The sequence below is a fragment of the Protomyctophum bolini genome (genome assembly GCF_963924005.1).
Source record: "Protomyctophum bolini genome assembly, chromosome: 5".
Classification (NCBI taxonomy): Eukaryota; Metazoa; Chordata; class Actinopteri; order Myctophiformes; family Myctophidae; genus Protomyctophum; species Protomyctophum bolini.
In genome coordinates, this window is record NC_137866.1 from 11425051 (window position 1) to 11449546 (window position 24496).

The 24496-nt window shown below is 40.9% G+C and overlaps 1 protein-coding gene across 1 annotated transcript; it reads left to right on the forward strand.

The window, feature by feature from the left end:
* Positions 1–4087: 4087 nt before the first annotated feature.
* gnai3 (guanine nucleotide binding protein (G protein), alpha inhibiting activity polypeptide 3) lies at positions 4088–23416 on the forward strand. The gene is made up of 9 exons (XM_080764727.1): positions 4088–4879; positions 12714–12756; positions 13271–13412; positions 14216–14373; positions 15262–15390; positions 16583–16712; positions 16869–17022; positions 17777–17984; positions 21006–23416. The coding sequence occupies exons 1-8, from the start codon at positions 4762–4764 to the stop codon at positions 17965–17967; spliced, it is 1065 nt and encodes a 354-aa protein (XP_080620853.1). The 5' UTR covers positions 4088–4761; the 3' UTR covers positions 17968–17984; positions 21006–23416.
* Positions 23417–24496: the final 1080 nt, after the last annotated feature.

Genomic DNA, 24496 nt, shown 5'->3' on the forward strand with positions numbered 1-24496 from the left:
GTGTGCGCGTGTACACACACACACACACACACACACACACACACACACACACACACACTATACATATACACACTGTATATATGCAGAGAGAGAGGAAGGCATAATATAATTTTGTAATTACTTCAATGCTGTTATATATTAAAGTATATATATATATAAAAAAGTGGCCCTTTAAGTGTAACACTGAGCACAAGTCGTATTCACTGCCAAATCTGCCATTAAGATTGCTCTGCTTCTATGGCATCGACAAATGCAGCAAATGTGCTATTTACCGTTTTGATACATACACTGAAGTATAAGATCCATCAATGCCTAGTCAACTGCAGAGTGGGATACTTGAAATAGTCTACTGCACAACAAGTACAGCAGCAGAACTACACAAACTGCTCTGTTTTACTGTGCAGAGAAACCGCAAGGAAAGGAATTTAATGTTGACTATGATATTTTTGTTGTCTGGATTATTTTCATGGCAGATCAAGTACAGTTACTGTACTGTAGCACTGCACACAATCTGCCATCTTTACCAGTCCCTTGTGTTGCAAACACATCGGACCACCTTCCAATCAGCTGTATTTCAGTCACCTTAGCAACCAAATTGCTGCAACAAATCCAATGAATGACTAAAGGTTTGTTTCTGTTCCCATCTGTTTATTGTGAGGGAGGGGGAATAAACTCTTCTGAGGTTGAAAAGTTTAATTTATATCGTATGACGGAACTTGAAAATCTGGCAAGCGACACTGTTGTACTATGAACTATGGAGAATAAATTTAGCTTCTGAATAGACAGATTATTCATTGGTATTGATTATTTTTCTTTCACGAGTAAGATTGAATGATTGATTGATTGATTGATTGAAGCATTTATTTAAGGAATATTTCACTTTCAAAAAAACTTTTGTCTACTCAGTCTTATGTGAACACCCCGGGCAGTTCTCAAGTTGCTTGATTCAGTAATTAGATATTTGATATTCATTTTAGCTGCCATTGTTTGTCATTTACTGTTTTAATTTATTTTTTATAATTATTCTTGATTTTGTGAGGAGGAGCTGCAGCTGGAGGAGCTGGGTAGCAGGAGGTTGTTTTCCAAAAGAATTATTACAAATAAATTAAAACAATGACAAACCACGCCCCCATCACGTATTTGAAGGACATTATCAGTCAACAGAAAAAAGTGTAGGTGTTTTTGATTAATCTATCATGGTTAAAATGAGTTTTAAGTTATAATGGGATTGTATAGGAAGGGGACGGGGCAGCTAAAATGAATATCAAATATCTAATTACTGAATCAAGCAACTTAAGAACTGCCCGTGGTGTTCACATAAGCCTGAGTAGACCAAAAGTTTTTTTGAAAGTGAAAAATCATTACATTACAGTATATTTCAAGCACAACTCAATACAAAAACAATTAACTGTCAATTCACCAAGAAAGAACATGAACTAGAACAATGTGCTCAGGTCTCCACCAGCCAGGCCAGGTGAGGTGAGGTAGTGAAAGTCAAACTTAACCAATCGGGATGAAATATGAAAATTTGGTGTTTCTTGATGACATGAATATAAAGATAATGTGTGAGTAATATATTTCCCTCCTGAGGGCTATAACAGGCTGATGTGAACATTTTGGGGCAGAGGTTCTGCTCTGGCCTCCAGGGAGTGTGTGTGGGGTGCACAGTTTCACATTGATCGGGCCATGTTGGCCAACAGTGCCAGAGATTAGCTGTACACAGACGGACACGTGCTTGTGTATCACGGATACACAAGCACGGATGGACAGAACAGGGGCGAAATCATAGTCTCGGCCACGACTGCAGCCTGGTGTCAGTGGTGTCAGAGTTTGTGTGTGTGTGTGTGTGTGTGTGTGTGTCAGAGCAACTTACAATAAGCACGGTAAACACCTACATCACAGTTGATTCCGTGCTGTTTCCACACGGTTTCCTTCACCTCTCCCGTGCTCCTGCCCACCTGATGCAGTGACTCATAGCCTTTAAGCTGTGAAGGGCGCTTCCCGGAGCTTCAGGGAGACAGTTCAAACAACATGACCTTTCTGATGGTGATGGGGGGGGGGGGGAGTGAGGCCACTGTCTCACTACAGATCTAGAGAACCACAGAGTAAGCAGTGGTGGAAAGTAACTAAGTACATTCAAAATTGATACCAATACTTCTGTACTTTTAAGTAGTACATTTTTAATTCAGAACTTTTACTTGTAACAGTGGAGCCTGCAGAACCATCAATAATCTGCCACTCCTGAATGAAGCGTCTGGTGCTGGGAGTCTAGTGCAACGCACAGGTCCTGTAGGAGGGGCCCGGACAGGAGTCAACCCACAGAGCCTAGTCCTTCCACGCGCCAGACCTCCCAGTCCCGGCAGTTCCGGAGTTGCGGACTGTGTGACCCTGTCTTTCCCTAATGGGACTGATCATGGGTAGCTACTGGGACGTAAGTCGGGACTTGATCACCCCGGCTGGGTCACCTGAGTATGATGTTGCGAGACCCGAAACCCCAATGGCCTTGGGATACATCACTGAGGATACGTCCCAAGTGCATCCATGCGATGTTTCTTAGTTCTTAGTTGTTCTATTTATAGTGACTCATAGGAATAGACTATGTGACAAACTGACAACCATGTATGTAGTCTGGTGACCACCCGAGAGATGGTTGGCAGCCGGAGACGGAGCAGTATGGGTTGGCGCCACAGACTGTGTCTTCCGTGACCCCGGGCTGGGTCACCTGAGTGAGGGGTATGATGTTGACCCCGGGCTGGGTCACCTGAGTGAGGGGTATGATGTTGAGAGACCCGAAACCCCCAGCCAAGACCCAGCACGCAACAGCCCTGCCAATCGGGCTGAGCCCTATTGGCAGGGTAGGCTGTGCGTTGGTCTGGCGAGTGGGAGTCCCGGGTTCAATCCCTGCTTCCGCGTAATGCTGCAGAAAAATACAGATACATCACTGAGGAATCGAGATACGTCCCAGGTGCATCCATGCGATGGTGAGTAGTCTACTTTTTCCACCACTGCAAGTATAGTATACATGCACACATCATGAAAGATAGGAAGTGCACACCATGCAGTCTCCAACTTCAAATCTTTAACCAGAGCCGATCTACAAGCTCTACTGAGATAGTTGGAGATCAGCTGTTGCCTCATGGTAACCTTTGCCAATGGCATTTCCAAGGGATATAGTAGCCTATAGTAGGAGGAGGGTTATGAATTAGAAAAGTGGATCCCAAAGTGGACTCCTGACTCCTGAGACCTCCTGCATTGTCAAATCTGTACTGTTCATTTAGAATTTAGATCATCTGAGTGTAAAAAATATATACCTAGATGTATAAGTCCATTTGGGTCAATAAATTAAATTATCACTGGTGAATTTACTGTTTGTAGGGTAATGTTCTCCAGGTTATATGTAGTTATGTACCCCATCCTGCATAAATAGGGGAGCGTACAATATGTTCCCCAGGTTCCCGTTTGGGGGATATTGACTGAGTTATCCACAACACAAATCAGTACTAATAATCAATAATTATTTAATTTACTAGACATCACACAACAAGATAATGTATGAGCTGTGAACTGGTGCACAGCCAAATGTATTAGCCTCTACACATAAAAGAAGTAGACCTACAGTAGATATTTTGATCAGAAATTCTATTTTCAAATTGTTGAATCACTTTTTCAGCGGTAGGCTACAAAATGCAGGTGCACGTGTAATGTCAGAAACAAGGAAGCTACATGCCAGCTTTACGAAGGTCATCATGTACTTTACATTAAGCCTGTCAACATGATGTTATTGTCACGTACAGAAGGAGGTAAAGTTCATGGACATTAAAACCATATTTTTCTGCCATATACTACAGCTACATTGTAATAGTTGTACCGTAACTTGTACCACGGGGGGCGCTCTCACATTACACAAAAGTTAGAACGACTCGAATGTCTGAAATAAAAATGTTAATCATTGGCGTGAACTGAACTCGCAGAGACGCAGACACTACACTACAGTGTGGACTGTGGATGGTTTACGAAGTTTATTGGCAGATAAAATAAAATAAAAAGACAGTGGGGATTGGGGAAACTAAGTTGTAGGCATATAACTCCTTGTTAGCCTCTTCTTTATACCTTACGCCGGTACTCGGTCTCGTTGGTAAATTGTTCCGTAACCGTTATTCGCTTTCTAAAAGAGACTACATTTCCCATCTGGCATAGGAAACGTCAATCTTTCTGCCGTTTTCTTGTCATAATACATCTGGATCATCAGCTGTAATGCGCGCGACTGCGCAACAGTAACCTGGCAGGCTGTGAGGAAAATCTGGACATTCTGCGAGTACATTTACACTAATAACGCTGGACAATTACTTCTTGCAATCACTTTTGGTATATTTTTTGCCCTTTTTCCTCTGCGCCGATTCTTTCCGAACAGGAGTAGTTTTTTTTATCGATTGCATATGTCTACAACTATACGGATAAGTTGGATATATTACCATTCAGAGAAAATCACAATTTCTGGGGAAACGTTTTTTTTCTGGCCACAAACAAAACCTTTTAAACTCGACTCTGTAATACGTACAGCTGCTGCTTGATCGTTACAATCTGCTCCCATGTAGGGCTTTTAACGTTAGTTGTTGAGACAAGCGTATAAGTGCCAACGCCTTTCCCATTCTTCGTCTCTGGTTGGGGAACTTCACGCGCCAGTAAAACCATTTATTTTGCCAACTTAATGAGCAGTTCTGCACAGAAGAGAGAGGCCAGTAACGTCAGAATTTGGTGAAAATGGGCTGCACGATAAGCGCCGAGGACAAAGCTGCGGTGGAGAGGAGTAAATGGATTGATAAGAACCTACGAGAAGATCGAGACAAACGGTCCAAAGAAGTGAAACTGCTTTTACTTGGTAAGTAGGAACTACCGCACGGTTTCCAGGCATGCCGCATACATACATGCAGTCGAGGCGTCCAAGAGGGTATAATTTGATTAAATATATTACAGGGCGTCAGCCGTCAGTCAAGTTTTATGAGCGTTTTTTTAATCTTCAGACCATACCGGGATACAGTACATTTTATTTGAATAACTAGACTAGACAAGCCCACTACGGAATCAAGCATTAAAAACTGCCTGGGGTGCACGAAATCCGGAGAGGCAAAACAAAACGAAACACACAAACAAACTTTAAGGCCCATTTGGGGGCAATTTGCATTAACATCTTAAATGTTACAGTAAGTGTCAGCCTATTTACCCTATTATAATTCTTCTGATTGTAAGAACATCATTTGTCAAATGAGTAACCCTTATGGTAGGGCAGGCTATAGAAGATACAGAACAGAACTAAACTTCCATCCATCATTTTTAAGTGATGGACTAACAAGAAACAAATTTGCCCCACCTTTTTTATATAGAAAAAAAATCCTTTACTTGTCCTTTAGGCTACGTGTCCCCTGCAATGAAACATTATTTCATTATAGGCTACATTATTAGAGGAACTGTATAGGCTACACATATCATTTTTGTACTTGGACCATGTCTTTAGATAAGGGATTGAAGTTCCAGTCATGTTTCATCTTATCAAATGGACATAAAATTGTAGATCAGGTGCATAGAGAACATGGATACCTTTTGATTTTGACCATGCATCAGCATTACAGAAATGTATGCTGTTGGCTTGAAGCTCAAAGTGGTGCTGGACAACATGAGTTAAAAATGTAACCAGTATGGAGCAAATGCTGCATCATCTCACTGGTAATAAAAACATCACATTTTACCGTTTAGACCCGAGGCTGATTTTAAAAACACCTTCTAAATCCTAACCTGAGTTTTCTGGAAAACTTCTTTATTCCAAAAATGGAATACAATTGATTAATGTTGCTATATACTATTGTATAGTCTCTACTCTATTGAGTGGAAACCTCATATGTCCAAAACTGTTGTTTTTCTCAAAACAAACATTTGGATCTGTACTTTTGATGATTTTGTATGACGCTGTAATATGATCAAGTAAGGTGTTAATTTACGATAAAAACGCAAAAAGTTAGGATATGAATGGGAGGTTTCTGCCAGACAATATCTGAAATGACACAGATGCCTTCCCGTATTGAAAGATATAACGACATAGCCTTTCCAGGTCGTCTGAATGTGTTAAATGAAAATAGCCATTGTGATTGTCTCAACAATACCTGCACCAGCAGGTGGCAGGATCAACGTTAAGACCCTTTGGTAGAGGTTTGGGTTGTGTAGTGACCTTGTCATGATGTAACATGATGTAACTAGTCCAACCATTTTCCAAATTCCACAAAACATATGCTTTTGAAATCTCAATGTTCAGAATTATAATACCGTGGTCCGTATGTAAAGTCGCAATTGCGAGTTTAGAACTTAAATTGCTTGAGATATGAAGTCAACTCGGAGAGAAAGGAACCCTCACAATTCAGGGCTTTTTATTTTTATTCAGTGGCAGAAAGATATTGACGAATACGTTCAATTATGAATACTTTTGTTATATTGTTGAATATCTTTAGACATAAGCATGCCTTCATACCTTTAAAAGTGCAAGGATATTTTCGGAACGATTACATTATTTTGCTTTGTGTACAGAAAGTAAGCAGGAGATAAACAAAAGTTATGCTGCTGTGTGAAAACCTGTAAGCAGCAGTATGTTTAACTGACAGGTGTGATGGTCTCCAACAGAACTATTTGAAGGTTACAGTACGAACTGAATACTACTGTACGTGAATACAATGGCCAACCAAACAATCTTTGGGATGTTTAGCATTGTGACGTTAGAAGAATACCACAGTTATCACCCTCCAACTGATCCTCAAAGTATGGAAACATTCATTCTGGAAGTCCGACCACAGTGCTGCTGAAGTGAAAGCGATTTTTCCAGGCAGTGCCTTCCTCTCTTGTCTGTACTGGAACAAGAGAGTTATGAGGAAAAACAAGGGGAGTTTGGAAGCTGCCCCTAATACAAAACCACAGTACTGCGAGGAAGCCAGAGTGCAGCTTCCAATGAAAATCAACCCCCATTTCACCACAAATAGCAATTCAAATAGAATGACCATTCAACATGTTTGGTAAATGATGCTCGGTTTGAGGTTGTACTTCATGACCTTCCCTTAGTTTTTTGGAAGGTACTGTGATGAAATTCCTATTATGTTGGTTTTTTGACAACTGGCAGAAAGCCAAAGTTGAGGTTCAGCCAAAAGTACCATGAATGAAGGAATTAGTCAAGATTAGAAGAGGGATCTCTTCACATTGTGTTCTGTCGTGCATGCCTTTGATACATTTGTGATCAATTGGCGAGGGAAGGAATTCATTCTTGAATTCCTTTCTGAACATAATATTATTGTTTACTCGAGGAACTTTTGACAGTGCAATCATTTTCCAAGTATCAGTAGATCATAAATATTAACCAAGTATCAAAATACTGTCATATTTCTGGATCGGGGGGAAAAAGTGTCAATGTTGGAGAATGTGTAGCTTTTCTTATTGTTATTGCCATCTGTTGAGTACAGTAGCAATTCATATTTCAAATTCCATTGGCTGTACTGTTCTCGGTTCTGTGGTTGCTTGCTGTGGATCTACTGTAGATATGTCCTCCTAACAGGCAGTCCCTATGTCAATGTAAACTCAACCCACATGTTTATGGAAATTACATAAATTCTTCCATATCAGTTTGACATGCTCATGCAGCGTTCACTCTTCTCATTGGATTCCCAATTAGGCAAATGAGATTCTATTTATTTTCTCTTCGACGTCAAATGTACAGTTATGGTTTTTAATAGGCCAGAGAGCCGGTGGGAGTGGGCGTGTGTTTGTGTTAGCTGGGATTGTTAACAGACCCTATGAATGAGAGGTGGTGTTTTTGTGCCCTATGTGCTCTCTCTGTTGTTCTGCACAGCATGATATCTGGTATTGCTTCTCCAAGGGTAGTGGAAAATATTGGCTCAGGCAGCAGTGTGACGACTGTTTCCTGTTTGTCTTGATTATTTTAACGATAAAGGCGCATTATGCTGCTCGTGTCAGTTTTTCCTTAATTTCTTCACTCGTATACAGTTTATCGAAATAGGTACTCATAGTTCTTAACATAGACAATTCTGTCTTTTGGAGCAACTGTTTGTGGAGTTGTCACTGGTCACACATGACGTTTGTTCCATCAAGTCTTATTTCATGTGTTGTCTTTTCAGGAAGGCAACCTGCTTCACTATTCAGAAATTCAGATGTGACCCCTCAGCCTCTCTGAAGTTCTAGACTCTTGTACACTAGAGTGTCATTCTGTATTTGCAATTTTTGCAAATCCTCCACTTGTGTTGTCTTCCTATGACGTGCGCACACTGTGCTATAGATGTTGTATGAGCCCAAGAGAGTCTGTTTCTCGAGACATAATTTACTCCTTTAAAATTATAACACCAATTATAACCACCCTTTGGTGTGGTTTGGGCCTAACGGAATGTCGTGCCCCCTGCCTGATACATCAATACCTCTGTTGGATATAAGAGAATGTCTATTTGATCTTTGTTCACTTTGCCCCTACAGAAACATCTTCCATTAAAATCCACGTGTATTCTTTATCTTGCTATAATTGTTGTAAATGTAATGGCTATTTTGTCGGCTTCAAACAAACCTAAAAAAACAACTGATGCACCTTGAGGCTTAAAGGGGCATTCCACTCATTTTCAAAATTTTACTATATACCTTAGAGCTGTTGTGTTGAAATAATAAAAATGTCCCCCCCCAAATAAATCATTAACATGGTGAATCACATCTTGATGTCATCATCAAGATGTGATTCACCATGTTAATGATTCTTTTCAGTGCTGTCACCTCACAGCTAGAAGGTTCTAGGTTCCTGTGGGCGCTGGGGGCGTGTTCTTTCCTCCGTGTCATCAGTGCCCATACTCGAGGCGGGGTTGGCAAAAGGGCCTTGGCATGTTCTCCCCGTGTCCCCTAGGGTAGGTACCCTCACAAAAAACATGCAGTAATCCTGGTCTCTTGTTCTACCCCCCCTTGGCCAGCTGGGTGTTCCTTCCAGCCGGGGAAACCCCCCCCCCCCTGTCAGATGAAAAGAAGCAGCTTGGACTCCTCATGCATAGAAGGAAGCATGAGGTGAGTCCGCTGCCCCCCCAGGTTGGCAGCTGAAGTGTAGCGCCCAGGATTACATTAGATAATTGACACTGCATGGGTGAAAAAATGGGTTGCAAAATCGTGGGATAAAAATGTAGTAAAAACAAAAACACAGTTTTTCCTTCTTCCAAGACAAATGCTTCTATTCTTGCATAAGCAAAGAGAATGATGCTTTGTGTGCATGCAAAACAAGATGCACTGTAGGCTTCTAGCTTGAGGCCATTAATGTTTATCTTCATTAGTGGTGCAATTGATGTGTACAGAGGTTTGACGCAAACACGCTCAGGCTGCCATATGTGGGGGCTTATTTCTATTTCAGTTTGCATGATGGGATTAGGTAATGCATCCCCAGGACAACAATTATTTTTGTACTGCAATTTTCTACGGTGTGGCCCCTAAGGCGCCAGCCATCTTATCTAGAATAGGGTTGGCCTCCATTTATGTATTCCCAGACAAAAGTGTAGACCTCCTGGAATTGGTCCCAATTACCCACACAGCTCAGATCTGATGCTGGTGGTGCTGGTCTAGCCGTCCGGGCACTTATAGGCTCCGAAGTGACTGATCTGCTAGTCAACTACTACCTTACTGTAGTTTGGTTAAAATGAAGTGCCTGGCAGAAAACAGGCAAATGTATTTGTAGTCAAATCCATTAAATCCATTAAATCATGCCATATAGATATAATGTTTTCAAAATGTGCATTCAATAGCGTTCATTTCAAAAGCATTCATATACCTATTTGAAGTAAAAAATATATACTGTTGTATAACCCAGTGTTACCCAGTGTTACCACACTGGGTTCCTCGTCTACCTCGACTGCTAACAATTGGCAAAAACAGAATCACCAGAAGTTGTACCTACTGTAAGCATAACCTACTGTAAACATTATACTCAAAAAACGTGATAGTTTTACTAAAACACAAAACAAATTATCGGCTGAACTGAAAAAGATGATAATCACAAAACCGGTTAAGCAATAGTATTACAAGAATAGGCTACAGCCAATAACACTTATTACAATTTACAATTTAGGCATTTAGCAGACGCTCTTAATCCAGAGCGATTTACAGTAAGCAAGAACAAAAAACATCAAAACATAAAAAAGGTCATCATGAATCTTACATAAGCTTAATAACAGTGGAATATCTATCTAAGGAAATGTATGTGTATACACTATAGAGTGCTATCATGTCTACATAAAGTGCTATTTAACCCATTCTGACCGGGCACCCATTTTGGTGTTGGCATCATGTTATGCTTTAGCTATTGAAAAATAGCAGATCTACAAGCTCATATCGCGCCACCGAGTGGCGCGATACGAGCTTGTAGGTCTGCTATTTTTTGAAAAATCGAAGAACGACTGACATTTTTAGAATCTGATCTCAGGTCAGAATGGGTTAATCAGACCAGTGTGTGTCCAGTGGAAAACCTCGTATGAATCTGATCTCAGGTCAGAATGGGTTAAGTTGCGTAAATTGAGCCTGTGCATACGCCTGTAGGAGGCCAGGGCAAGTACTACGGCAAGTGCTATGGGCTAAGATGGAGAGGTGCATTTTCAGACTGCGGCGGAAGATTGGGAGTGAATCTGCAGTTCTGATTGTAATGGGAAGTGTATTCCATTAATTTCCATAGTTTTGGAGTCAGAAGGGGAGAAGAGTTTGGGACGTGTTGAGCGTTGTCCCAGTGTTTTTAGCGAAGGTACTTCCACCGTCGGCTGATCTGAGCGCCCGAGAGGGTTTGTAGCATGCGATATGGCGGTGCCATACCTTTGGTTGCTTTGAATGCCAGCATCAGAGTTTTGTACAGCCAGCGACCGGGAGCCAATGGAGGGAGTGGAGAAGGGGAGTGACATGTGAGAATTTTGGCTGGTTAAAAACCAGGCGAGCTACTAGGCATATTGGAAAATATTAAGTGTCACATAAGACCCTGGATGCATTACAGTCAGGAACACTCATGTCATAAATAGATTTATCTATTTAATGACAAAAATGGAATGCAGTTATACTTCTTGGTGTTGATAGCTTTGTTCCCTAATTTGAGCTATAAGCAGCATGCAAAGCTAAATCACAGAATGCTATGAGTATACAAGTGATGCGATTCCAAAGCAAAACATATTGAATCAGTTTAGCAGAGATCCAGAGTAAAATATTTAGTATTTAAAAGGACCACTTGTTGTTGTGGGAATGAGCTGTGATTGGAGCGTTTAAAAGTGTGTTTGATTGGAAACAAACTGCCTGAATTAGCTTTTTCTTCCTTTATTTTCTTCTTTTTTTTAACGGTTTAAGCCAGTCAAAAGTAATTGTCAAAACCCACAAAGTTTACATGCATTCATAAAACACATTGTTATCACTTCTCGGATGACATATTCAATTGCTAGTAGTCATATCTGACATTTTACTTATGTCAACATGTGTTCCTAATTAGCTTGTTCTTCAACTTGAGCAATCTGGCCAGTACCTCCAAAGGGGATGTGGGCACTGGCTATTGTATAATTCATAGAATTCTGACGCATTGTGGCATTTTGTTTTCCCATGACACAATGCCACAGTGGGTTGGCTAAATGATAATCACCCCTATACCAGTTGTATTAAATCACCTGTGGTTTGTCACCAAGATCGACCACAATTCATCTTCACTTTTTGGGTGTGTGCGTGTGTGTGTGTGTGTGTGTGTGTGTGTGTGTGTGTGTGTGTGTGTGTGTGTGTGTGTGTGTGTGTGTGTGTGTGTGTGTGTGTGTGTGTGTGTGTGTGTGTGTGTGTGTGTGTGTGTGTGTGTGTGTGTGTGTGTGTGTGTGTGTGTGTGTGTGTGTGTGTGTGTGTGTGTGTGTGTGTGTGTGTGTGTGTGTGTGTGTGTGTGTGTGTGTTATATCATTGATTGAAGTATTTATTAACAGTTTGGGAGAATTACAGTACATTTCAAGCACAACTTAATACTGTTAACTGTGGACGACACCATAAAGCATTCAAAACAGAAGAATAAAGTGTGTGGGAATGCAATGCAATATATTATATTCACATCAGCCATATATACATGAAGTTTTGATTTCAGGCTTTTCACACAGTTTCTAGCCAAGTGCTATTTTGATAGGTAACACCTAGGGACCGCCCAGGCCCAGCACAAGAACACTGGCTGTTATTGCATTGTATTTTGCCAGCTGTGCAGTTCTCCAAATAAAGGGGAAGTGGAACTGTGGAACTCTATATGGCTGTCATCGACGCTAAAGCATTAGTTAAACTTGCACAATGTCAGCGGAATATTGCTGACACACCCACATCAGGAACGCCAGCTCATAATATTTATTTCGTGTCTAGTGGCTGGCCCTAGTTAACTACTAGGTCTTCACAAGTTGGTGCAACTAAGAGATACATTATTTGAATAATAAAAAAAAAAATCATGCATAGATTTTCCTAGTGTAGACTTGTTGGCTGAGGGGGGTTCCGTTTCACTTTCATGACATTGTGCACGTTGCGGAGTGAGCTATGATTGTATGTACAGTATATAGTACTCAAAGTAGAACAGACAAACCCTGTTCTTGTAGATGGCATGGCCAAAGGCCAAGACTCCAATGGCTGCTGTCATTTCTAATTATGTGATTGTTTTGCCTCTTTTTCAGGTGCTGGAGAATCTGGGAAAAGCACAATAGTGAAGCAGATGAAGTAAGTTTCAACTTGTCAAAGAACATTAATGGTTACTATCCAACTCTTGCATTTTGTTGGAATCACTGACCCTAATTTTGCGATCGTGCCTTTCTGTTCCAAGTGTGGCTTTCTTGTCGGAGGATATTGGTTCAGGAAGAATTTCCATTACAGACTCGAGTTCAACACTGATGCAGAACTGGAGCTAGTTTAGCACTGCTTTAGGCTGAGGGGGAAGTGCTCTTTTTACATAACCGACCAAACAATGGGCACAGAGGCCAGCCGTAGCCTGGCAAGGCCTCAATAGATTCCCCCAGATTCCCACATTAAGCGTGCTGCATACCCAGTGAAGTGCAAAATTCCAGCATTAATAACAGTTGTTAGGAAAAGTTCCAACTCTCCAGCATGTTCCTCATTTGGCACTTTACATCCTTATAACTTTATTAAACCTGGCATCCCAATTTTGGACTTGTCAGTCTAAGACAAGTGAACAAAAAACAAGAATTCATGAATTTTCTTTCCTCCCCCCTTTCAGAATCATCCATGAAGATGGCTACTCAGAAGAAGAGTGCAAACAGTACAAAGTTGTGGTCTACAGCAACACCATCCAGTCCATTATTGCTGTCATCAGGGCAATGGGCCGGTTAAAGATAGACTTTGAAGATTCTGCCCGGACGGTACGCTAATTCTCAAACTACATCAACACATATTTAACACATGGATTAAAGGTCTCAGTCATTTGGATTCCATAAGAGGCCAGCATATCTTACTTTTGGCTAATTCTTGGCTTTCTCCTAAAGGGTAATTTATATTTACCACAAGGTATTGCAGGCTCGCAGCACGACATGTCGTGAGCTTGTAGATCTGACATTTTTGGTGCACGACAACCTCAACCTACTCAACCTACTGTATAAATCGGTCATAACCCTAATCCTAACCCACATGTCTGGTAATGTCAAGCCAAGAGTAATAATACATATGGATGTTATTTTATGATGAAAGACTATTTGAAATGGACATACTAGCAATAGAATGCTTGCTTCTTTTGCATACATGCTACCTTTAGGGCAAGTGATATAAGCTCTATATTCCGAGTAATCTGTTCAGTCTACGGATCTTTCCAGCTCTTTAATAAAGAAAAATAAATGTTCATGTGGGTTGCCAATGTCATCGAATCAGGAGAGAGGACCCATTTATCAGCTTAAATTTTATATTGTGGGACCCCTTTTACTGAACTCAGATACACAAAGAAACAATAGCAAGGATTACTATCAGAACACTTAAAAACTTTTCATTGGTGAGGTTTTGCTTTGTGAACATCTCAGCCCATCTGCTCTCGGAAAGCTTAAATGTACTTTAAGTTTGCCCCTGAAATTGATTGACACACAACAGAATTACAATTACAGATTTAACAGTATAGGATGTGTCCTTGTGAGGGGCACTTGTTTTTAAAAAGCTATTGGTTTGTTGTTGTTGCCAGGACGACGCCCGCCAACTCTTTTCTCTGGCGAGCTCGGCAGAGGAGGGGGTGATGTCATCGGAGCTGACTGGAGTCATACGTAGACTGTGGTTGGATGCCGGAGTTCAGGACTGCTTCGGTCGATCCCGAGAGTACCAGCTCAATGACTCCGCTTCATAGTGAGGACTCCTCTTTTAGCTTTTCATCACCAGCCTTTAATTCACATGCACTGAAAAGCTCGAATGCTCTGATTTTCATCATCATGACATGTGACAGCTTTCACTCGAAGGCAAGGCCCAGGTTTCCACACCTGTGAACAGAACCTGTGTACATGAACAGGAGGGAGACAAGATGGGTCTTGCTCTTCTTTTTCTTGTGGCAGCTTGTTTAGAACATCGCCTTGCAAGCGATGACATTCCTGAACGGGAAGCGGGATGAAGACCGAAACTGAGCCGTTGTGAAATGTCTGTGTTGTTGTATTTATTTAGGGTTTAGGTAGCAGGTTCAGTTTTTTCATCACAATAAAGCCAAGAATACGATAATATAAATATATTTATAAAACATTGAAGTAATATGCACAGATGTCAGATGTGCTTCAATCTGCCAAATGTAGGCGGCTTGTCTGTTGCCACTTAAATGAAGATGGATAAAGTCCAGTGTTTCTGTCGTGTTTATATCACAAATGCCCCACTGTACAGTAGGTTAGTGTGAAGGACATACCTTTGTTTTGAAAACAGTGGACGTGTCGTGGTTGTAGTTGCAGTTTTCCACACTTCTTCCAGACTAGAGGGACCAGTGTAGTCAGTCTGTAGTTGCTACGCTCTGTTTTCACTCTACCCATTAGCAGCCAGTGTTTATCATCCATCAAAATACAAACCCATATTTAGTATCCTATCCTTCTGCAATCCTTGGCTATCCGTCTCCAGAACTATGGCCCCCAGTTCTCCAGACCTGATTGTCCAAAGAATATCTCATTATCTTCCAGTGTTTTGACATCTCCTGAATCAACAGTTTGAGAACTTTGAGAACAACTGTCTTACATATCCTATGTATCTTACTCTCTCTAGCTATCTGAACGACATGGACAGGATCGCTGAGCCAAGCTACGTTCCAACCCAGCAGGACGTGCTTCGTACGCGTGTCAAGACCACTGGCATTGTAGAGACCCACTTCACCTTCAAAGAGCTGTATTTCAAGTTAGTAAACTTATCACCCGTTATCACCACCTTGTAACCGATGCCTGGGCGTGTGTCTCGTAAATTAATTAGAATCATCTTCATTGTCACATCACAGTAGAAAAGTGGATGAAATTTGTAGCTAATTTACAAACGGCACAGCCATAGGGTCTCCATCCATCCATCCATCTTCAACCACTTATCCGTCGGGCTAAAACAAAGCTAAAGATTAAAATAACATTCAAGCTTAAAGGTATATTCAGTGATTTCACTTAATTCAAATATCACTTATTTTTTGGGTCGTCTTTATATTAAGACGACCTTAATATAAAGTGTTACCATTTTTTGTTTTGTTGTGATAATCCTCCCTACTGTAGAGTGTGCTGACCATATAAGGAGTTCCTCCCTGTCCCCAGTTAACCCCTGGGGGTCACAAAACCTTAGGTTTAGTTTTTTGGCTAGGTGGCCCAGCCTTCATCCAATCAGGATAGAGAGGGGCCTTCCGCCAATCATGATCGAGCGGGGGCGGGCCTTGGTGTGTGTGCTGTTGGCCTGTCGTGTGTACCCCCACTGTAGTGCGTGCATGTGCACTTCTTGTTACAGGGTCGGACCAGGGTTTTTTCCAATTCACCCAAATCACTGAATGCTCCTTTAAGTAATATGAAAGATAAAAAGAATATATGAGAAGTACTGTAAGACTTTATCTATAATTATGAATCTAATAATTTACACAAACAATAATATGAAAGTTACTGTCCACAAGAGGGCATTTGCATAATTTATTGTTTCTTTCACTCCCGGAAAATTTGCAAGGCATTGTTTTTATGAATTACCTTCTAATGGGACCTCCAAACACTCCCCAGGTGATAATAACTTTAATTGACTCATCTATAAAACTGCTCAGTTGCTTTGAATTAGTTGGTCACTGAATCGATGTAGGAACACATTACATTCTCCCATTATTCTCTCAGCTGAATATCTCAAAATACTGTAGCTCTGGTTTGTCTCAGAGGGCCCCAGGTGGGGTGCAGCCTCTAGAACAGTGACATTACAGTTAATTGTAACCGTGCGAGGTCAGTGGCCTGTTTATGTAGGGCTTTGTGAATTGTTCTCTTGGCCTAGATTTACGAGGACCCTCGGCCTCATTACGTTCAAATGACCACATTCGCTGTGCATTTGCATGGTAATTGCATACATATGTCTCCGTTTGCAGGATGTTTGATGTGGGAGGCCAGCGTTCAGAGAGAAAGAAGTGGATCCACTGCTTCGAGGGTGTGACAGCCATCATCTTCTGTGTCGCTCTTAGTGACTATGACCTGGTCTTGGCTGAGGATGAGGAGATGGTAAGGAAGGGAGGTTTGACCTTGTTGCATTATGTATAATGTTTGTTTGTTTTCAGATTATTGAAGGTCAATTTATGTACATTTTGTCCGTTCTGCAGTGCATTCATCTAGAGTTTGTAACACTTGTTTTACTTGTACTCTTTTTCTTTCCCCCAGAACCGCATGCATGAGAGCATGAAGCTTTTTGACTCCATCTGCAATAATAAGTGGTTCACAGAAACTTCCATTATCCTCTTCCTCAACAAGAAGGACTTGTTTGAAGAGAAAATCAGCAGGAGTCCACTTACCATCTGCTACCCTGAATATTCTAGTGAGACATACTATAATACTGTACATCAAGCTTATTTGTATTTCAAAGGAGCTATTATAATATAATAATTTTTGTTTGTGTCCTTGTGTGATTTATTCTTGTGGGTTTTATTGCAGAAATGTTGATTGATTGAATAGCTAAGTTTATTCAACATAAATGTAAAAACAGCAACAGAGTACAGTCAAACACAAAGGATGAACAACAAAAATCAATATCACCAATAGCAACAAAAAATCTAAATCATTTCAGGAAAAAATATATGATATATTCAGAATATATTTAATTATTAGTAATTGCACCTACTATTCATCCATCCATCCATGTTAATTGTTATTTCTATAGCAGCAATAGAAAATAATGGAACATGAAATTCCTCATACATTAACCCTCTGGCGTATGGCATTTTGTTTTAATTAAAATACGTTGTGGTAAAAGAAATGGTCAGGGCTGACTTTAATGTATTAAGTACTATACAAAATAGCCTATCTATATTGTGTTATAATATTGAAATCCTGCTGTATACAGAAAGTGAGATGTAAGTTTGCTGCTCCTTTAAATTTGTGGATGCAAAATTTTCCACTAAATAATTTAGCTCACTTGTATCTAGTCCAAATGTAGTCTTTTACTATTTATGCCACATACTTGCATTAGTGGGCCAAAATTGGCACGATCATGTATTGGAGTATTTAAAGATAAGTGTTCTTTGATTCGAATAAACTAGTTTTTCTAATTGAGCCCTGTTGCTGTACTGTAGGTGCTAATAGGTACGAAGAGGCTGCAGCTTACATCCAGTGCCAGTTTGAGGACTTAAACAGAAGAAAGGACACCAAGGAGATCTACACCCACTTCACCTGTGCCACTGACACCAAGAACGTGCAGTTTGTCTTCGATGCTGTCACTGATGTCATCATCAAGATCAACCTGAAAGAATGTGGGCTCTATTGAGGCTCCAAGCCCTGCAGGTCAGCACCTTCAATGTCAGAATTTCCACAGCAATTAATTTAATTCCAAAGAGTGTTCAAATCCACTTCCCTGTGAACTTGCTTGTGAACCTGAGGTTTTGATCAAAGTTGAACACAGCGCACATACCCCAGGTGGGGTTTTCCAAAAGGGCCTTTCTGTGTGGAATGTTCTACCCGTGTCCCCTAGGGTAGGGCAGGTACCCCAAGGGGCGAGCTAGGCACTCCAATGTTGAAGCGCTGGGCAAGCCCTAGTGGTAAGAGGAAGGACTCATTGACTTACATTGTACGCTAAAACGGCTCTCAAAGTCACTTTAGTACGTAAACAAACACAAACAAAGTTGATTCGGACAATATAGAGCATCACCAAAACTCATGTGGTTTTCTTTTTTCATAAAAATGTTAACTTCCTGTTGATTTTACTATTTGAAGATCTGGATCCGGATCCACGGATCCAGTCCGGGTTTTCTTCCTAATAAAATGGACAAATCCACAGGAAGTTGAATTTTTTTGTCTGAATCGTTTGTTTATGTACTAAAAGAGTGAGAGCTTGAGAGCTGTTTTAGCATACAATGTAAGTCAATGAGGAGCATATTTTGAATTATCCATTTCTAATCACTGGAGCAATTCTTTTTTATTTCTTGTCCACATTTGGAGTTACATCATGGCAAGGTAACTACACAACTCAAACCTCAAAAAACCTTACCCTTTAAGAACGGAATTTACTTTTCAATGTCACTTACAGCTTGTCAACATTTTAGGCAGATAAAATGTGTTTACTTTGAGCTTTGAGTGTGCATAACAATACTAAAATAGGAAAATATCAATAGATGGTGCTAGCACCTGAACGAATCTGTAAAACTGCATTGTTGTACTGTCTATAAATAGAAGTATATCATGTCCTGATGGCACCCTTCTGCAGTATGAAAACTCACTTCTTCAGACCCCACCTCTTCCCCTTGCACTCCGTGTTCCTCATATCACTTCTTCAGACCCCTCCTCTCCCCCTTGCACTCCGTGCTCCTCATATCACTTCTTCAGACCCCACCTCTCCCCCTTGCACTCCGTGCTCCTCATATCACTTCTTCAGACCCCTCCTCTCTCCCTTGCACTCCGTGCTCCTCATATCACTTCTTCAGACCCCTCCTCTCTCCCTTGCACTCCGTGTTCCTCATATCACTTCTTCAGACCCCACCTCTCCCCCTTGCACTCCGTGCTCCTCATATCACTTCTTCAGACCCCACCTCTCCCCCTTGCACTCTGTGTTCCTCATATCACTTCTTCAGACCCCACCTCTCCCCCTTGCACTCTGTGTTCCTCATATCACTTCTTCAGACCCCTCCTCTCTCCCTTGCACTCCGTGTTCCTCATATCACTTCTTCAGACCCCACCTCTCCCCCTTGCACTCCGTGTTCCTCATATCACTTCTTCAGACCCCACCTCTCCCCCTTGCACTCCGTGTTCCTCATATCACTTCTTCAGACCCCACCTCTCCCCCTTGCACTCCGTGTTCCTCATATCACTTCTTCAGACCCCACCTCTCCCCCTTGCACTCCGTGTTCCTCATATCACTTCTTCAGACCCCACCTCTCCCCCTTGCACTCCGTGTTCCTCATATCACTTCTTCAGACCCCTCCTCTCCCCCTTGCACTCCGTGTTCCTCATATCACTTCTTCAGACCCCTCCTCTCTCCCTTGCACTCCACGTTCCCCATATCACTTCTTGTTGCCTGTTTTGATGGATGCTATTTGGTTACTTGTTCACAATATATTATGGCATGTAGATCAGTGATGTCAGAGCATACTTAAGGATTACTTTATTGAAAAAAACGACAACGTTTCGATCTTAATCGAAGGTCAGTAGCAGGTCAGTATAGATACTGACCTGACGAAGGTCAGTAGAAGGTCAGTATAGATACTGACCTGACAAAGATCGATTAAGTAATCCTTTACCAAAAGAATGGTGGCCCTACCTCCTTCCATGTAGATCAGTGATTCCCAACCATTTTCATGTTCTGGAAATGCCACGAATGCTTTAGAGATGTTCAAGTAAAGGTTAGGAACCACTGTTCTAGATGGTCATACTGTTTGCTTAAACAAATGTTAAAAAGGCTATTTAGATAGCATGTTGTTTAGACAAATCCCAGGTTTGATGATTGCAAAACCTGGTTTCTTTGAAGCATTAGTATTTCTTTGCACGATTCTTAAATGGCCATTCATCCTGTTGGTTGACTTGGGTTCATGCCATTTACTCTTGTGCTTTTGTAGGTTGCTTAATGCCTGCCTGCTTAAATTGTCTATAATATACATAGCTGTATATATCTGAAACTATAATGGGAATATAATATACAATCAGAAACCTTGGCTTTTATCTCCATCTTTCAACTTTTAATATAATTAATAAATGAATGCCCTATTTTATACTTAAACGTATACATGCAGTGGTCACCTCATGAAGACTAGTGTGTGCTCCTTCCCTTTGCCTGACAATATCAGGGCAGGGCAGGGCATGCAATTACAAAAATAATCTATAACTAGAACTGCACTCTGTCGAGTGCCTTCTTGCTTGTTGCACACAAGTAGGTCATAAATGGCTTGTGCTAGCAGAGCGCGCAAGTACTGTCAAATTCATTCTTTCTTTATGTAATTAACAACAATCAATTATGTAATGTTGTAATTAATACGAATGAGTGACGGCTTTCGATGGTGACGTATATGTCGATAAGTGTCGGGTGGATTAAAGGACCTCTATGTATATGTAATTTGTAAGTTGAGTAGCGGTATACTGTGGTTACTCTGCTCTGTTCTCATGCTCAAAATTGAGCATGTCAATTGAGCATTGAGTATGCAAAGTTGAAAGTGGTTTTGTCTGTCTGGGTCTTAAAAATATTTAACCAATTAAAAGTATCAATATGATAACTACACTGGATGATCCAGTGTGGATCCATTGGAACACAGGTTTTCCATTTCCTGAAAAGTAACGGTTTTGGTATTAAACATGTTTCTTTGTTTTTCTGCATTGTAGATGTCGGGGGACACGCAAATTTGGACTCCTGAGCCGGTATGTCTTGTCTGCAGTAGATGATTTTGGAAATTGGTGTGGCTAATGACTGAGGCAAGCAAAGGTGACCATGCTGCATTGTGGACCCTAACTCTATACTTTGGGGACTTCTTTACATCAATCTTCTTTCTTTTGTTTTTTTCTTAACATATTTTTACCATGCAATGCAGAGAGTATTGGGATGAACTGGCGGGGGGGGGGGGGGGGGGAGTAACAAAATCACTGTGATTTTATCAGGAGTCCTGTCATATTTATGGTTCTCGTGCCTGTCATTAGGCTCGCTGTTTAAGTAGTTCCTTGTCTTCATTTTCAAATCAAGCTCTCTCGTAGAATGCAAGGCCCCAGGGAGGCTCTCCAATGTTGAAGCACTCGGCCCAAGTGGTTAGAGCGTGAATTGCAGGCGGACCCGTGGATTTATGACGAGGAAACGTGCAGCTCTGGCTTAACATTGAGCGCTCGTTTGTTTGCACTTCTGCATTTGACCACCAACTGTTGGTGGTCAAATGCGGAAGTAGACCGTTCCTCCGGGTGCTTCAAAACGCTACTGAGCAACTTCCACTGAAATGAATGGCAGGGGGGGCGGGGCTGTCGCTCCGGTTCGGTCTCTATCCTTGTATTACTCTATGGTAGAATGTCACAGTACTATGCACCAGGACCAAAACAAACCACTTGTTTGTCAAAACCATAACTGCATCTCATAATTCCTTGACTGATGTATCGTTTTTATTCATCAGTCTAGATTTTCAAGTTACTTCTTATTTTAGCTGTAAGTTTGAACCACATTGTTGTTATTGAATATTTCTCAATTTTAACCGTTTTAATTTGTTATTTTTTATTTGAAATTTGGGTTGCACTTACATAGACTTTCCTTCTACTGAACGTGTGGATGCCATAATTTGTGGATTTAGTGTGAGCATTTTGGTGTACATACTCTAACCAGTTTTATCGCGAGACTTTCAGTGAGAAAGAGCCCCATGAATTAATTTACTTTCCTTGCCTAGATTTAAACAAGAGAGATTTTAGCAGTGCAACAAAGCTGTGTACTTCGTCATTCATTATCTCTGCCAGGAGATCATGCGTGAGTCCGTAGCTAACAATCAACATACCCCAAAACTAACTAAACATTCAGCTCAATACGAGCTGTCTTCGGTCAGTCTGTAGAAGACCCTTTTACAGAGTTTAGAGTGCCAATGCTCAGTGCACTTTGCACCAAAAGTGATATATCCTCCTAATACAGTCTTGCCTTGAAAGAACAGACATGTAGAGTTGCGAAGCCTGCTGGATTTGAAAATAGCATGTTTTTGGTGATGTGATCTGGTCATTCCGAGAGGCAAGACAGTAGAGACGATGTACAACTAGTAATCACGTCCCTGCTACTCTTTATCATTATTAGGGCGTGGCTCCTGGCGGAGATTTGTGCTCTACTGAGCACACCTTTCTAGTTTTTAATGTAATTGGACCACTTTGTATTGAACAATATTTTTGTATTTAGGAGTAGGACACCTCACTGCAGCACAATTTGAAATGTTTCATTAAGGGAGAACTCTTCACCATTCTGTGATCGTACCACTGGACATTGCAAATGATGAATAATATTACATGCCTGAAAGTCAATTTGATGTGTTATTACTTATTTTACTCTAGGTAAGTTTGTTCTTAATCCTGTGGATTTCAGTAAAGAAATGTAAGTTACGGACCAAACAAGGCAAGTCAAATAGTAGTTTGTTACAGTGGGTGGCTGTGTTATTGTTCAATGGCTCAGAGCCACTATAGTGTTTTGTAAGAATTGTGTTGGCAATATAACAGACTGTGGATTGGGTTAGTTTGATCACTTCCTTCACAGACAACTTAACAGCATTGGGGCGTTAATGCCTTGTCCATTTTTCATTTGTGCAGTTGTAATGTTCATCTCTTAACACAATTAAATGACAACACTAAGCTTGGCTCGTCCTGCATTCGTTACTGTTGCATGCCAATCGGATGCCGTGGGCAGTGCATATCAGCCGTATCCCGTATCCTATATAAACCTTTTGGTCTGTGACTAATGAAAGATAAATGCCTCACCCCCAAATGGAGTAGAGAAACAGGGCTTGTAGAATGAGAACAATGCTATACTGTAGAATAGATGCCCATGAATGCACCTTTCAGCTACAGCTGAGGACCTGACTGATGCCAGCAGTGCTGGTCAAAGAACCCCAGATCTCCAATACAGGTCCAACTTTTTATCACTTAGTTTCATTAATTTCATTCTTAAGGAATCAACAATAAGAAAATAAATAAGCCAGTGAATATCAAACTATTCATAATCGTTGGTGCCTCATTCATGCAGGTTGATGCTGTGCGGACCTTGTTCTGAATAAATATGTTGATTGTGATATTTGCGTCCTGTGTGAATGTTACACAAACAACCGTTGAAAATAAATGTTTTCCAGTGAATTAATCGCACGGGGGGGAGAAGGAAAGTGTGTGTGTGTGTGTGTGTGTGTGTGTGTGTGTGTGTGATGTAGACTCGGCCTCATAGGCACAAAATGGAGTTAATGCATCTTTATTTCATGCCTCTACGTTTCATAAGAAAGGACAGACTCAATAGATTTACAATCCCCTTTGAAAACAACCCAACATCCCTCTAGTCTTATAGAGGGATATAGGCATTGATCTACTCTTATGTACAAAGTTTCTCTACCATGTTTGATCTTCTTTAAAATTATGCATGATCACATTAACATGTATATTTTGTAAGTGAATTGAAATACATTAACACTAGAATAGATACATGTACAATTTGGTTTTGTAATCTGGATATACTGTAAGCACTGGAAATATCTGTGAGATCAGCTCGGCAACCTTTCTTTACAGTTAACATATCAAGACTACAGTACTTTAAAAACAAAAACAATGTTTCAATTGCGTCTATTCAATATATTTATAATTCCCCTGGTTATTCCTCTTACCTGACAGGGATTGGTTTCCAAATTAAATGGGACCAGCGATACAATAATCAAACGTTACAATTTAAAAAGCGGTGAGGATCGGCTACACAGCATTAGGCCAGCAGCATTTTGGGGTGAGACATAAGTAGTACCATATTTCACATACAGTATTGATGGAGAAAAATATATAGCCTATCCGACATTGTCTTCTTTTAGGAAGCTGCATGACCAAGCAAGCATATTGAGTTTCAGTCCAACTGGATGTAAAATGCACTGCGTTGGCAGGGATCTACTGTTGTGATGGTACAATGTGCAGTGAGCAGCCGAGGACCTGGGACTTGGCAGTGAAGCAGGTGACGTTAACAGTTGAGGACCCTCTCTACTTCTCCCACCCGTACACTTCTCAGTACAATGCCAATATTTGAGGTGAGGGGTTAAGGTAGGACAGGAAGTTCTGCAAAGTAGAGCAAACGTGAAGGATTAAGCATTTGTAGGAAGTTTTTACTTTCTTGATTTTGATAAATA